Genomic DNA, 13,501 nt, shown 5'->3' on the forward strand with positions numbered 1-13,501 from the left:
TATTTTGCTTTCATTTCTTCTCTCTCCTTCCTCTCCACTTCGCCAAGCAGAATGATGACCAAACCAGCTTGATTTCCACTGCACGAGTCTCAGAAGTTCTTAGTGAGACAACCTTCAGCAGTGAGCACAGAAGGAAAAAAGAAGCACATCTCAAGCAATCATGAACATCGAAGATTCCTTACAGCCACTACCGATTACCACAACACACTGTGTGAGCAGCCGTGCAAGTTCTCAGTTGTGCAGAGAGCCAGCAAAGCCGCCACCACCAAGACAAGAGAAGACCCATGCTGTCGTTTTACTAGGCTACACAGGAACCAACATTAAATAGAAAGTTTTGAGGACTTTTAGACACGCAAAACGTCTTGGTGACAAACCACTCGTGGCGGTTTTGTTCAAACCTTTAATTACTAATACCCTAAGCAACTTATTACCACTAAATTAAATTAGTGGTAATTTGAAACAGTCATCGAACTGTCCTAAAATATTGATCTTGCCATTATTTTCATTTCTTTTCTTTAGAAAATTAAGAATTTCTCAAATTATTCCAAGCGAAAGCACACTCTGCAGGTTGCAAGCAGATTCAGAGCAGTGAACATGAACCACTCCCTCACCTGGCCAAGCAGCCGCTCGATGCCAAGCACCTCGATGGTGTCCGAGGGCCGCAGAGCGCCGGGGGTCGGAGAGGAGCCATCCCAGGAGGCTGCCAGAGGCGCTGAAGATTCGAGCAGCTCGTCCCCGTCCACAAAGTCCTCCTGCCGAACAAGACCAGGTGATGAAAAATCGTCGCACACGGAATGCCACAGTTTTGGCATGTGGAAGACCTCTCTTTCAGAAGTAATCTGCTATACAGCCCACATTTGCTTGGGATCAGAATACTTTCAGTGTAGTTAACCCAGTGAGGTTTGCCGAGAGTAAGCCCTTACTTACAGAAATAAATAAAGACAATGAAGTAAAATAAACATAAAGACTGAAGCTTCCTGCCAATAATGCCAGGCAAAAGATCGTACAATAACATCTTGGTAGAACGAACTCCATATTAACAAACTTTTCAAATTAACAAACTTTTAAAAAATCCCACACCAACTGCTAATAGTTTCAATAAAAAATTATTTCACTACTAGGAACTTCAGAATACCGAACTTTTCAGAATAACAAGCATTAATTTAGTTCCATGTTATAATAACTATGCCTCAGTACTACAAACTCATGTTCTGAAATCGGTCGCGACCACCAGAGCAGTACGCAAGCAGACGACAAAGCGAAAGGACACCTTGCTTCTCGGAAGACGCGCGACGGTGCGGAGAGAAAAGAAAACGAAAGGGCAACTTTCTTCTCTTTCTTTTTTTTTTGAAACGCTGACGCTGCAGGTTTACAAGCACAGAGGCGAGGGGCAAGGGCAACATGGGAGGGCAAGGTCAGCGAGGCAGAGTGGGAGTTGCGGAGCAGGAAGCGTGGACGTGGAAAACCTTAGACAGCGAGGGAGCAGGAAACAGAACGCGAGGAATGTCTTTTTTAGCACTTTTTTTTTCCTCGGAAGAGGCGTTGACAGCCACGCTTTAGGTTTTTTTTTGTCACCTCTACATGTGCTCTGAGAGGCTTTGTTTTTCAGTTGTGTTCATCTCTTTTGGGTGATTGCTTTTCTCATTGGCAAAGCAAGTCGGCGTTCACGCTGCGGTGCTACTACGAATGGGTTCATCTCTGCTTGCGACGAAGAAGTGGAAGCAGTTTTCGCTAAGCGAGAGAAAGTAGATATTCTCCGGAACTGGAAGGCAAAAAGCAGGCTGTTGTGACCAAAGAACCAAATCCCACCACAGGAATGTGAATGAGCTCGAAGCCTTCGCGCTGCAAAGTTTGTGCTACACACATAAAAAAAAAAAAAAGAACATCAAATTTTTTTAAAAGTAAAGTGCATTTTTTGGTGTTCACTCGTGAATTAGGTTTTTCTTGTGAAAAACGAGTTTAAAGACCCGTCGTTGTAAGGGTAAGTCATTTTGATAGGTGGAAAATAAGTATTCAATGTTAATTTTTGGGCTTTCGCTATAAGGACCTTTCAAAATAATGAACAAATTATTGCGGCCCCCTGAAATTCGTTATACCGAGATTTCACTGTATTTAAAAGCAGAATGCAGTGCCTTTGCGTTCCACTGAACGTTTCAGAGCAGTGCACAGACACTGATGCCTTAAAAACTATGTTCAGGGGAGTTCTGGGTTGAAAAACGCGAGTTTTTTTTTTTTTTTTTTTTCAGTACTCATAGCTTTCCCCGGTTTTGTTGAGATTAGTACCTCTACTGTTCCGAAAATAAAAATCAATCAAGATGCAACTGAAAATGCGTGGCTATTAAACAACTAAATGTATGCCGTCTTCTAAGCCTTTTGTGGCTGATAATGCGCTGCCGGTCAACATTGCAGATCCCATGATGAGATCAGCCAAGCTTCATTTTTCTAATGACCACGGTTTCCTGCACACAGCTAAATCAAAGTACACAAACCGCCAGCGTTTTGCCTTCTTTGAAATACGGCTGCAGCATGAAATTCAATTCTGCAAACTACGGATCATCAGTTGAGCCCCGTAACTACTGTACGACTAAGGCGAGTAGCATGCAAGCAGAGCTGGGGACCTGTGCAAAAGGGGCCCCTCTGCCATGTCACAAGTGCGCCAACAGAGGTGACAATGTCTTGCCATATTCTCAAAGCTAATGCAAAAGAAGTTCAGATGCACCGAGAAAATACCCACCTCCAGGAGTGGGTCGCTGGGCTGCTCTTCCAACTTCTCGTCCTCTTCGACTGGGGAGTCGATAGAGCTGTTGTTGCTGAGGAGGACGTCGTGGATGCTCTGGCCAGTCTTCTTCTCCCACAGGTGTATCCGGTCCCAAAGAATCTGCACAAGAGATCTTCCCTCAGAGAAATTGCCAACACTTCCCAAACAAGGAACACACTCAAGGCAGCACTCTGAAATGCTGGCACAGAAGAAGCAGAGTTATTTACACTCAAAATGCTAATTTTCCATTCAAATGTAGACTTACAATAATTCAAGTAAATACCTCATACTTTCAGTTCATTCAAATGAATTTGAAACTTTCAGAAAACTCGAAGTTTTTCATCTACTACATTAAAAGATGCATAGCTGAAATAGTTGATTCTGTAAAAATTCATAAGAGTGGCAAGCTGGGCTAATTGGTGTGAATGGATAGTAATGAGCAGCATGAAATAAAATGCTGACTCAGAAACAAAGCATTTATTGAGCGAAACCACGCCTAAATACAAGTTACAAAACTTGCAAAGCTTGACAAAAGAAGTCAGGTATCTCAGCTTACAAAGATAGTTAACGCTTAGTTTGTTTTGTGAACATGTAACCATTGCAAAAGTGGTTTTATTGTGGCATAAGGTGCTATGCGTGAAACCACCCTGGCAAAAAAAATATTCACACTGCTGCAATATTAATGATAACTAATAGAAAATAATGCCAAGGAAAGCAGAGTAGACATTATTAGTAGCGATTATAATGTATATGTGACAAAAGAAAAGTGGACAAAAAGGTAACTTGCCATTGGCTGGTTCCGAACCTGCGACGTTCCAATAATTCGTTTGATGCTCTGCCAATTGAGCTACAGGGTTGGTAAATTTTGCGTGCGCTGTATGGGGCGTATATCTGCATTTAGACCTGGAAGTGTTATTCAGCAAAGCTAGTAGCCATGACAGTGAATGTTGCGCACTTGCCGTCACGATGGGCATGTGTTGTCAGCTTTAAGACAGGCATAGCAAATAAAGAACCTCATGCGGCACGTCATGCGGCCTTAAACGGTCCGATTCAGTGCAAACAGGTGGACGAGTCAACTTTGAACCAGTAGGCGCAAGGTGTACTTGAATGTGCTCAACAAGGCAGCGGATAATGGGACTGTAGCAAAACGGCACAATTGAGGCAGATGGACCACCATTGAATTGTTTGAAAAAAGACTGGTTGCAGAGAAGGTGAGGAAGCAGGTGGGGACAGCTGCAATGTCTCAGCAAAAATGTGCATGTCCGTATTGTCAAAAGAACAGTGTCGAAGACCAACTAATCGAGAAGCTGATCACTAACAGAACATCTCAGGGTGTCTTGATTTTACAGAACTCTTGTCACATTTCACTGCCAAACACAACATTCAGGAGCCCCATCTACTGTGTCTTAGCATCCAGCGGCTGCTCATAGGAAAACACGCTGAGGAGAGGAAACCTGCCTTCCACTCTTCTTGTGGCTTGATCTTCACGGCCACAAGGTCCCCATTGAGGGCCCTGTTCCGGTCATGTAGACCGCCAATATAGATGTCCATCTGACTGTCCTGCAATACAAAAAAAAAACAAAACAATAGCCAGTTCAAAAGGTAGGAACAAGAGGGATACATATGTCACTGTCGAGAGTGCTTAATTAACCCATGTCTACGCCAAAGGCACTTCTGCAAGAAATGATGGTGTGAACGCGTGTGTGAGGCAATAAGTTCACATATACGCAAATTTATCCAGCTCTCCCACGGCCAGAAAGTTGGATAGTGTGGGAGTGTGCCATATGGTGAAACAGGTGGATACTAGTGACTGAATTTCACTTTCCCTGAAGGTGTCGATATGGCTTCAGAAAAGAAATGCCCAGATTACCAACAACTGGCAGTTTCACATAAATTCAAGCATGTTAAGTTATCCAACTGTTGTTGGTAACCTTCGATGCAACACAAGTGCACATTTACAAAAACAATGCAACTGCATTTTTGCAAAAGAGCTGTTGAGATTAAAAAAAAGAAACAACACATGCACAAACTAGCCTAGCTCAGCTCAATGACAGGCTCTGTAAGACACCAGCAGTGCCAAGAAGCTGCTGCAGCTCAGTTTGAGATCAGCTTGCCACAGGTGCAGGCCCATAGCCAGAAAGGGTTTCTAAGACCCCCCCCCCCCCCCTCAAAATCTAAAGGAGGGGGTGTTCTGCCAAGAACCAATGATGGAAACAAGTGCTTTTCAAGGCCTTCAACATGTGGGCCCCCTCCAAAAAAATTTCCTGGTTATGAGCCTGCACAGGTGTAATGCGCATCCTTATAAGTGCATGTATGCATGTTTCACTGCTGACAAATCGGGGTCGTAGTTCTGACATCCTAAACAATTACACTTTCGAAGAGGCCATCTGTGAACTATGGAAGTGTAGTGAAAAGGAATGCTCACTACTAAAGCGACATCGACACGTTGGGGCGAGGCACGAGCTAAGACTGCCTAGTTGCTGCTGCGACGCTGCCCGTACACCCGGCCAGCTCTAAAGGCATTTCCGACGACGCCTTTCAAATGCTGCTCTCGAAGAACCCTGTCACCGTCTCTGAGCTCATCGAGTTGTGTCAGAGTTTCGACGAGCTCCGACGACAGCGTCTTCTCACGCGACGCCCTAAGGTCGCGGATGACACCCAATCAAGCCTAACCACCACCTCTGACCTTGAGTCCCTGCTATCGCAGATCAAGGAGTTTGTTCGTGCTGAAGTCGCTCGTCAGCTATCGCTCCTATGGACAGTTGGCCAACCACAGTCACCTCTTCCAGCAAACCTTCGCCAGGCCATCCAGGAGCAAGTTGGCGCGGCTCTGCCATCTGCCCGTGACACTTCACCGTTGCCGACCCCCGTTGCCTGTGCCGAGGTAAATGCATCTCTAAGCTATGCTGAAGTGGCCGCTCGACCACCTCCTCAGACTTTTACCTCACTGCCATCAGCCGTGCCACCGCGACTTACTACTCCTCGGTTCCCTCAGCCAAGGTCCCCCCTGAGTAGTGGACAATGGCGTACAGTCGACAATCAGCCCATATGCTTTGCCTGTGGCCTACCTGGCCACATAGCGCGATACTGCCATCGACGCGTCCCTGTCTACCACCAGAGCTACCACCAGAGCTTCGAACCTGCCTCTTATGTGCCACCGCGCCCTTCAATCACAGGATCTCAGCCTCCTGACCAGACGTCATCATACGCCGACCACCGCCCTCCTGTTAACCGTCGCTCGCCATTCCCTCGACGCCGCTCGCCATCCCCGATGCGTCGTCGTCCTTCATCGCTGGAGCGGGAAAACTGATTGCCGCAGTTCCAGAAGCAGGAACTGCGTCGCCCGCGAAAAGACCAAGGCCTCTCTGTTCCGCAATGAATGTTCTCGACGTATATGTGGACGGCGTCGCTGCACTCGCTCTTGTCGACACTGGTGCCGCAGTTTCAGTGATCAGTGCTACTCTGCTGCTTGCTCAAAAAGCTATGACGCCAGTAGCAAGTATATCACTTCGTACAGCCAGCGCAGAGCACATAACGCCAGCCGCTGCCTGTACTGCTCGCATCGCGATTGATGGCCTCATCTATGTCATCGAATTACTAGTTTCAGATTCCTGCTCCCATGACCTCATTTTGGGTTGAGACTTTCTCTGCGCTAATAAGGCCGTCATCGACTGCTCTCGCGCTGAGGTAGAATTTGAAGTGTTTGGCGACGCTCCGTTAAATGATGCTCTTGAAACCGTGGACAAAGTATTTGTTGCTGAAGACGTCATCATACCGCCACACTCTTTCGCCCTTACCATGGTATCTTGCAACTCGCTCGCCGAGTCGAGTGCCCTTTTCACGCCATCCGCCCTTTTCGTTCGCCGCAAGTGTTCACCGCTACCTTATTCCCTTCTAGAACTTCATGACGGCGTCAGCAGACTGCTCATCTCGAACCTCTTGTCATGTCCTGTAACACTACTTCGGGGTGAGTGCGTCGGGTGGGTTTACAGTCTCGACCCTTCTGCAATTTTTGACATGTCGACTGGACTTTCCGCCAAACACGAAGTCGCCGGAATGATTCGTGCCTCTTCGCCGCAGACTACTAGGCCTGACGTACTCAGCAGCTCCATCGCCGACACGTTAACCATTTCGCAACGTGCTCAGCTTCTACGACTGTCGGAGAAGTTCCGTTCTTCCTCTGACTGCCAGCATACTCCCCTCGGCCGCACATCCACTGTGTGTCACCGCATGAATACAGGTACCAATGCGCCATTGCGTCAAAGACCTTATCGCGTGTCCGCAGCCGAGCGCCGGGTTATCGATGACCAAGTAGCTGACATGCTCAAGCGTGGCGTCATCCAGCCTTCGAATAGGCCTTGGGCATCTCCAGTCGTTCTTGTTAAGAAGAAGGATGGGTCAATTGGCTTCTGTGTTGACTACCGTCGTCTTAACAAAATAACTCGAAAAGACGTTTATCCCTTACCGAGAATTGACGATGCCCTTGACTGCCTCCAAGGTGCGGAGTACTTCTCTTGTATTGACCTACAGAGTGGCTACTGGCAAGTTCCTCTGGCACCCGAAGATCAGCCTAAGACGGCCTTTGTCACACCTGATGGCCTTTACGAATTCTGTATCATGCCTTTTCGTATTTGCAACGCGCCCGCAACATTTGAGCGGATGATGGATAATCTTTTGCGTGGCCTGAAGTGGAAAACATGCTTGTGCTTCTTGGATGACGTAGTTATATTTTCACCAGATTTTCCAACGCATCTTCGCAGGCTAGATGAAGTACTGCAGTGCCTAAGTGACGCCGGCCTTCAGCTCAACCTGAAGAAATGCCGCTTCGGCATTTCTTCAGGTTGAGCTGAAGCACAAATAAATCTGAACCGCTACTTCAGGTTCAGATTTATTTGTGCTTGCAGCAATATAACAACGAATAGACTAAACTTTTGCATTACTCATATTACATGAAGAAATGAAGTAACTATAACTTACACGAAAACTAAATGACGCAATAAGGCTACCACAACTAGTACGTATGATCGGAACTGACAGGCAGATCAAAATGCAATAAATATAAAGCTACACAGCTCATTTTCCCCCTTTCTAAATAAAAAGGCATTAAAGTGGTAACGTAACTGTCAAGCAGTTTGAAAGCTAAAACATTTTAGAAGTTTAATATAAAGCAGCTTGCTCCCAATATACGAGAACATCCTCAGAGCTTTGTAACCTACAGGACATACTATTATTTGACCAAGACACAGCTAAACACAACCCTACAGACACACAAGCCCTTGATACTTGAGATCTCTTGAGAGCCCTGCCAGCTAAAGCTGTTTGGCCTTCATTCAGTTATGGCACGGACAGACAAGAAAAAGTGCCCAATTTGTTATTATAAAAAGTGTGATTTCCGATTGGGTGACCCCAATGAAGCAACAGCTTTGAGTAAGATTCTGACAAGCACCAAAACAAGGAAGACCTGCTGCTCAGCTGACAGGAGGCAGATAAGTGCCAGGAGGTGCACCAAAGGGCATGTATCTTTTATGCTTGTCAGCTTAGCTTCCACTTAGATAACATTCCCAGCCTTTCTGCAGACTGTGCAGGCCAAGACGAAAGTAGTGCTTCCAGCCACCGTGGAATGTCGTGGTAGAAGCAGAGACCACTTTACCATTGCAAGTACTTCAAAAGACCCACTTGTAATCAAAAGACCCACTTGTAATGCACTCTAACAGGCATTCTCTGGCAAGTGATGCATCTGGTATGCACAGTTTTAAGAAATAATGGTGACAGTAGATGGCCTTCAAAATAAAAATAAGCTCATAGGACCATGTACAAGTAGGGGCTTGCGACTATTCGAAATTTCAGATATTTTTCTAATAATGTTTGCTATTTAATTTGATTGACACCAGAATTTTAATAATCAAACTATTCAAACTTCCTAACAGTTAATACAGTCGACATCTAATTGGTAGTGGCCCTTTCAGATATTTCACTACGCTTCACCCCCCTCCACACACACACACTCACTCATATTGCAGAAAGGCTGCCTTTCAGGCTCTGGTATGGTCGCAAATGTATTGATTCAAGGAAAAGCTGGTTCCCATATGGAGGTAATAAATGTGCCACAGTAGGGGCTCAATTAATGCTCTTTTAGACATGAAATTTGAGTCAGAAGTCCAAAAAATCGGACACAAAAAAATTTTAACATCGGAAATTTCAAACGTTCTTATATATATTGACATCTACGGGGCAGATTTGGAACTCCTGACTCAAAGCAAGCACACCCTCGTCCAGCCCATCAGCTGGGCTTTCACAGAAGTTGAAAGAGAGGATGGTAGGCCAAGGAAATAGAATCCTTGCTTTTCATGCGTAAGGTGTAGTCAGCAGCACTTTGGGTGAACTAAATCATGTACTGAAATACAATTCTGCCTTTGTATTGCCTCATTCTTGATAAGACAACAATGAAACAACACCCCACCAGCACTTTGTCAGCCTAGTTAAAACAAACACTTTCATGTTGCTATCTGATAAAAACTAACTATGCTTAAGAATATTCGCCAACTTTTTTCTTTCTTTGCTTCCACGTATTCGAAAGATATTTGAAAATTATTCTAAAAATATTCTGTGTGCTTTGCACTTCAATATGCGAATTAATCATTCGAATTACCTTCGCACCCATAATTTTGCTATTCGCACAGCTCTAGTTACAAATGGACAAAATAAAGAGCAAGCTTACCACAAAAGAAGGTAATCGACACAATTAACCAATTAAGTTAAAACAAACAGCTGCCCCCATTGGCACTCATACAGTGAAATCTGAGGCACCAAAAGCTATCAGAACACAAGTAGGCCTGGTACCACAAACAAAGCCACCTATTTCACAGTACCGAATTTTATCAGTCCACTGTACAAGAATTGTTTCACAGTTTGAAAATTGGCCCCTCACTAATTAACAGACCAAGACTAGCCTGTTAAGAGGGGATGCAACACAGAAAACTAGTTTTTCCAAAATTACATATAGTTTTTATTTCCTTTCACAAGTTTAGTTCTACATTCAGGGAAAAAAAAATTAAGATTGTGATTAAACTCGAAGTAGTTTAATATCTCGAAGTAATAATATAATATACGTCGCCGCCATATATAAGCGTGTCAAGAACGACGGCGGTTTCGTCCACAGCGGTTGTGGCAACAATCACATGCACTGTAGAAGACAGTGCGTGCGCTGGTTGCAGGCGTACTTCCGAAGCTTCAAGTGCACTGCTTTTGGCCTTTGTTTAACGCTTTTGGTACTAAAGTTCGTATCACTGGCTGCGATTCAAAATGCGCTTGGAACATTCGAATTTAGACCTAATGAACACAATAAAATTTGGCTGGGGAATTTTACGAATTCGTATCTGCTACGGTTTAGCATCACTGAGATTCTACTGTATGCTTCGATAAACGGCTCCTAAATTCATTTATAATATAATGGGGTATGTTCGCAAAAAACCTGGAGCAGATTTGGCTGCTTTTTTGTCAATGCGGCCAGATCACGCACACAAATTTTCATTTCCGGGAGATTTTCATGACAACCGTTCTAACCAAGCAAACAGTCCGGATCCGGGAGCCCCCAGGCAATCTGAGAGACTTGGCAAGTATGCGATATGTTGTTGTTGCCATGACTGCAAAGTACCAGCTAGAAAACCCGCAAAGATGTCAGCATTGTCCAAGCATTATTGTAAAAACTTTACAGTTATTTTTCAACAGTGTCACTGAAGTTGTACTCTAATGACTACAGGATCTCTTGCTTAGCTAACACAAACCATGGCCTTGTGGCATTTTCATTTCTCTGTCGCTAAGCACAAAACATGCAAGCAATAGCAATCCAAATCCCTGTGTGCTCCTATGTGTATGGTGAAAGGCTCAGTGAATTTACAAGAGCTCAGTTGCAGAATGGCTTGCCTAGCAAAATAAAACTTGCAAGAAATGTTGGCATAACATGTGAGAACTACTTCCTTTCTACGTTTCAAGCCAAGCACTTTCTTGAATTTGTGTGATGCACACTTCAGTGTTGCTACATATGTCTACCAAACTTCTCTTAATCACTTGGTGGTTTTAGGACGTTAAACCCCAGAGATCAATCAATACGCATGTATACCACTTACATTTGTATAGCATGAGGGCAAGTAAAAAATTATATACTATGGATATATTTTATACGTAATCTCCCTCCCTTATCAATGCACCTTGCCCAACTGTCAATAAGCTTATGTTGTCTTTCCAGACAAAAAGATTTCAACAAGTTGAGAAGTCACTTTCGCACCACATTTTGCACATCTAAATCTGAGGCAGATCAGTGACTATGCAAAGCACTCTTGGGTGGCCCAAACAAGCAAGTCACATGAAGATACATCTAGGCTGAAGGGAGGGTATTCCAATAACTCGAATTTATTTGTTGAATGTTTCAATATTGTGATGAACTGTGTGTGGTTGTGCATTGCCATGCAACAACAAAACTTTTTTTGACAACGAGCCTCCACGTTTCTGGGGAATTGCTTGCTGCAATTGGCAAATTATAGATCCCAAAATCTCTCTTTTATAGGATAGTACACTTGATCAATATTGTGAGGATAGTCAGCGATGAATATCTGAACCTTTCACACCCTCCAACCAAAAGAAATGGATCACTTTGTTATTCTTTGACGCAAACTTATAATGGACCAGCCATATTTCATTAGCTACAGAAGGAATAAAAATATAGTTGAATCAATGTCGAAGTTTCACCGCATTACCACAACAATATAACAATAAAATATGCAAGTACAGAAAATTAAGTGCGCAATATCGCAGACATTATGACAAAAGTGTAGATAATTTTTCACTTGCCCTTGTACTTGTGTAACACCCCGCTACATTTATGTGACGAGCTCTGAATTAATGCAGAACAACTTACTGTCTTACATAAAAGTTTATACACAACTGCTGAAAACATTTTCCATATTGAACCAGTCACTAACAATTTAGGTTAACACACAAATTACAGACACAAGAGACACGTAAACAGGACGAGGGGGTTACCAGTGCCATTATTTATGTCACAAAATTTTCTGATTGTGTACTAAAGTTAACTTTCCGATTCTTGCCAGATTTTTTTTTTAATCCACAAAGGCAGAGCTACAATACAATGCCATCGATTCTTAAAGGGACGCTTAAGGCAACTATTAAGACGACGTTGATTGTTGAAATAGCGGTCCAGGAACCTCTTAGTGTTACTTTTGTGCCAAAAAGACTTAATTTGAAATAAAATCATGCTTTAGAGGCCTGCATCGGATTAGCGCATTTCAAATTACCTGCCTCAAGAAGCGGACAAACTCACGTCACTGCTGCCGTGCAGAAAGTTGCCCAGCTTTACTGCGCGGTTGCCAACACTAGTAGACAGAACGAAAGCAGCGGGAGCCACAGCAGCAACAACTGCCATTGATCGATTTCCTGCTAATGGCATCGAAATTATAGATGTGTTTTGGTTCAACTGCTCCCAGATGGATGGCACGACATGTCCAGCTTAACCACGCGCTAACTGAATTTTCGAACCACTTGCGCCATTCCGCATAGTAACATCCGGCAGTTCTTTTTTCCATGAATCAGACAGAAACGAACAAGAAGCATTTGAATGCGTCTCTTGATGCATAGAAAGTTCTTTATTTAGTGCAGCTAGATAAATTACTAGTGATTAATTATAGCCGGTTCATCTGATGTCATCGGTATCATTTTGAGGATGTATTACTGCAGTGCATGTATTCTTGTGCATTTACTTTAATTTCTTGGTAAGTAGGGCACTGCTGTTGACATTATTGTCGTTTTAGATGATGTGATACATTTAGACTTCACTCTTATGAAAATTGTTAGTTGACTTTAGTGTCTCTTTAAATACCTGCAAGTATTGCCAAATGAAGTAGCATCAAGTAACAAGAAAATGTGTGCTCAATAGTTTACTAAAACGTCCAAAATTGTCTCAAAACTTAACCCTTTAGTGCTTTGAAGGAGCAGAGCTCATCCTGCCCAAACTGTCGCCAAACTGCTTTGGACGTGTACAACTCATCCTAAAGGAATGGGTACTCCCCTCTGGCTTTCAGGCGGAGAAGCACACATTTATGGGCTGCATCGCATGTCATCCACCAGATGGCAGAATTTTCTTAAGAATTTAGTTTTCTCCTGCGACAGAAGCGCGGTTTTTGTATGAAAAGACGGCGTGCAGTGGCGGCTCCCTATTCATAGCTGACTTGTGAACATTAAAAAGAAGCTACTTGTTTTCGTTGTTTGAGTGATGATGATTCAAGTACAAATATTTATCTTGTGTCCGGAAGTGAAAACAGCAAAGACGGTAGATGAGTAGCTCTTCTGGCGATGATGAAACAGCTCAGACGCGAACATTACGAGTGCCCGCCAGAGAAGCCGCCTTGCGTTGTTCCGCGCTTCGAAATTTTCTGCACAGCCCAGAAGCCTGAGTGAAATACCTCAAGGGTGCTTAGCTTACACAAGTGAAGGAAGATGTGGCATCTGTAACTGTTTTGTTTCTAAGGCTTTTAATTTTACTATAAAGAAAACTAGATAAACCTGGTCTTCTATTTAACTTCTTTTTTTCTATGGTGTTGTTCACAATGTTTTTCGGATGCTTTGCAGCTTTACTAGTAGAGTTGAAAAAGATTGGTTAGAATTTCGAAGCCCCATAGACTAAGTTGTTGGGTGTGAACAAACGCTACCCATGAGGCTGGAAATATGTGC

The 13,501-nt window shown here is 43.7% G+C and overlaps 1 protein-coding gene across 4 annotated transcripts in view; it reads right to left on the reverse strand.

Annotated features, from left to right (window-relative positions):
- LOC119168780 (DIS3-like exonuclease 2) overlaps positions 1 to 13,501 on the reverse strand; it is a 220,597-nt gene that overhangs the window by 109,921 nt on the left and 97,175 nt on the right. For 2 of the 4 annotated variants that reach the window (XM_037420144.2, XM_037420147.2), the window contains 3 exons: positions 4,217 to 4,318; positions 2,735 to 2,878; positions 612 to 752 (listed from right to left, as the gene is read on the reverse strand). In XM_037420144.2, coding sequence (XP_037276041.2) covers positions 612 to 752; positions 2,735 to 2,878; positions 4,217 to 4,318 — 387 coding nt within the window. Of the gene's footprint in view, positions 1 to 611; positions 753 to 2,719; positions 2,879 to 4,216; positions 4,319 to 13,501 lie in introns of all 4 variants that reach the window. The other 2 variants (XM_037420143.2, XM_037420146.2) reach the window with 1 other exon arrangement.

This window comes from Rhipicephalus microplus, chromosome 3 (assembly GCF_043290135.1).
Source record: "Rhipicephalus microplus isolate Deutch F79 chromosome 3, USDA_Rmic, whole genome shotgun sequence".
Taxonomy (NCBI): Eukaryota; Metazoa; Arthropoda; class Arachnida; order Ixodida; family Ixodidae; genus Rhipicephalus; species Rhipicephalus microplus.